At 29.8% G+C, this 2,957-nt stretch overlaps 1 protein-coding gene across 1 annotated transcript; it reads left to right on the plus strand.

The window, feature by feature from the left end:
• The first annotated feature begins 751 nt into the window (after positions 1 to 751).
• On the plus strand, positions 752 to 2,123 carry LOC126852046 (uncharacterized). Its single transcript, XM_050596528.1, has 5 exons — positions 752 to 816; positions 957 to 1,110; positions 1,198 to 1,417; positions 1,525 to 1,730; positions 1,827 to 2,123. The coding sequence occupies exons 3-5, from the start codon at positions 1,298 to 1,300 to the stop codon at positions 1,891 to 1,893; spliced, it is 393 nt and encodes a 130-aa protein (XP_050452485.1). The 5' UTR covers positions 752 to 816; positions 957 to 1,110; positions 1,198 to 1,297; the 3' UTR covers positions 1,894 to 2,123.
• The last annotated feature ends 834 nt before the right edge of the window (positions 2,124 to 2,957 follow it).

The following is a 2,957-nucleotide window of genomic DNA, read 5'->3' on the forward strand; positions in this document are numbered from 1 at the left end:
TTGTATTAAATATTGTGTGATTAAAAAGATGAAAAAGGTGATTTTTTGTGAATTTTCCGGTAGAAGGAAAAAAGTGATTTTCGAATCAGGAAAATCCGATGTATCTAGTCTGAAAAATGCTTTGCTTAACGCTAGTAAAACCGACAAAGATTTACAAAATAGAATGGAAAACAGCACCTTGGTTTTTCATCATATCGATCTAGAATTGTGTCCACAACCTATCGACATTGAAGAAGATGATATAATTGAAGATAAGTCTACAGTGACTATTGTTTTCACTCCGGTCGAATTCCTTCACCTACCGGTTATTGACTTGTGTGAAGCGTCAAAGGAGAGAATCCTGGATTCTGATATCGGTGATGATTACTCTGATGTGAAGCCACTAAAAACATTAATAACCCTTCGACAATAGCTATAAATGAAAGCAATAGCAAAGCAGATATTGCTACTATATAGTTTCCAGAAGTGACTGCAGAAATGTCGAAAGCAAAGCTTTCTGAGATTACCAAAGTAATTACTATGATTGAGATTAACTTTTTGCTATATGTGTTATATCTGATTAGTAATTGTTTAAAGATTGACTTAAATTTTTTGTAACTAGAAACATTCATCAATTGCATTACCACTCCCATACCGGAAAGTTTAAAATCATGCAGCAATCTTTTGAATCACATTAATGAGTTGGTACGCATATGTGCCACTCATCTACTGAGTTTGACCAATGGCAAACCCACTTCAAATGACTATACTAAATTAAGTATGGCCATGTGCTCAGAATATCCTGTTTTAAAAGACGTAAATTCTGTGACATATTATGTAAGTAATAAACTATTTATTTTTAAATTGTGAAAATATTGAAATTTTGATTTACAAGTATATATGAATTTAAGTTTCTCATAGATTAATTTAAAATAATTTTTAAAATTTTTTAAAATAATGTTTAAAATTTTTTTTAGGGATCAAGACAATGCTGAGTAATTGTATTCGAAACAGGCGAGCTTTTTTAAAGAGAAAGGTCTCGTCAGATAAATTTAGTACTGCAAGAAAAATTCAAAGAACATCTGTACAGATGTGTGCTTTGTCTTCTTCATCTGACACTTTATCAATTAGGTATAATGTATTTTATTTTAATTTAGAATATTCTCTGACAACAGATATATATATATTTTGATAATATAACAGATGTAATGTTTATAGTTCTTCTGACTCAGATGTGGTCAGAAATGATAAAACAGACTTGGAAACACTTATGTCAAAATAAAAAAAAACCAAACCCTGCACAACAAATCTGCAACACATGAAAATGTTGATGTCAAAAACAACAAAACTACGCAGAGATTGGATTGTAAATAAGGCATTTAATGCTCGATGTTTTACTATTTTGGATCAGTTTCCTTACTTGAAGACCTCTGAGTTGGTATGTGAAAACAGGATATATAATGACTCAGTACATGTCGAACAGTTCAATAAAGCGAGTAGGATGTCTTCTTAAGATTTAAATTTTGTGTTTTATTATGTTCACAGCTACTGCATGATTTTGATTTACTTGGAGTTTGGAAAAGCAGTGCTATCCAAAATCTTGATATTCTGTTGGAGAAACTCAGTAAACTTTTCAAGGTGGAGAATGCAACTACTGAATCAGACAAAGTTTCCTTGTTAATGAAAGCTGAAAATGCATTGACTCCTAACAAGGCCTGTAGCTCATGCAAAGCTATCACTACTATTGTAAGGTATGTAAAATTTCTGTATACGTTGTACATTAAATAAAATTCAAGTTTAATCTCTGATCTTAGATATGTGGCGACATTGCTGTATCTCTGTTTCAGGTTTACGAGTCATCTGATGTCCTCAAAACTGAGGAAAATGAATCTCCTCGCCTGGTCATTTTCTTAGATGGCTTCAGACTATCTCAGGCATTCATTGTTGCGGACAAAGAAGTGGAGATGGCTGTGGACGATCTAACTGTTACGTCATGTATTCGTTGTCTCATGGGCATGTACTATGTGTGTGATATCAAGTCGTACATTAATTTTTTGCATTTAATTGATTTTAAAGTTATGGGTGTTCCTAAACCTAACCTTTTCAACTAAATTTTGCACATTTCTTAAAAAACTTAACTCAATTTAAACAAGTGTTAAATTTTTCTTCAGCAATATCTGATATACTTTTAATGATTTTCTATATTTTGACGGTGATGTATTTTCTCGAAATACCTGAGATTTAATCTTTTTTATTTCTATTATATAATTTTGATGTAACACTTTATCTTACATGTAATAATTCTTAATAGTGATACTGCTAAGTATAAATAAAAAAAGTATAAATAATCGCATTTCACACATAACAAGAATAAAAGTAAATACTTTATAGAAAAGCAAAAAGCCTTGTTAAAAGTCAGTTAATCTCTACAAGTTTAATGATATCACAATACCTTGATTTAAAAGACATTTTCTATTTTTTATTTTGATAATATTACACATTGTACGCCAATAAACGATAAAGCAGATATTTTATTTAGAAATAATGTTTTTTTTATTTTAATATTATACATTTTATTGTGTGCAAGTCAAAGATAATATAGGGGACATTTATTTTACTTAAACATTTCCTATTTGTTTATAATGATATCACACACTTTGTTGTATGCCAAAAATATTTATTTTATTTTAAAGTTAAGTTTTTTATTTTATTTATTTTATTTACTTCATATATTTCAATGTTCTCTTTATTCCTATAGCCCATATATCTATATATTTTGTACTGAAAATTGTCAAGTACATGTTATTGAACTGATACGATTGTTACTTTTTCAATTACAGCCTCTCCCACTTCTGCAGCATAGCTGTGATTCTTTTTTCATGCATTTATAGCTGCATTAAAAATTACATACATACCTAAGTTACACGCTTCTAACCGTGTGAAAAATAATACACGCCAATAGAATCAAACACGTATTT

Source organism: Cataglyphis hispanica, chromosome 9, assembly GCF_021464435.1.
Source record: "Cataglyphis hispanica isolate Lineage 1 chromosome 9, ULB_Chis1_1.0, whole genome shotgun sequence".
Lineage (NCBI taxonomy): Eukaryota > Metazoa > Arthropoda > Insecta > Hymenoptera > Formicidae > Cataglyphis > Cataglyphis hispanica.

Coding starts and splice junctions, on each gene's coding strand:
- LOC126852046 (XM_050596528.1), top strand. CDS start 1,298: ATGAAAATGTTGATGTCAAAAACAACAAAACTACGCAGAGATTGGATT. Junction 1,418..1,524: donor ACTTGAAGACCTCTGAGTTG/GTATGTGAAAAC, acceptor TTATGTTCACAG/CTACTGCATGATTTTGATTT. Junction 1,731..1,826: donor GCTATCACTACTATTGTAAG/GTATGTAAAATT, acceptor TCTCTGTTTCAG/GTTTACGAGTCATCTGATGT.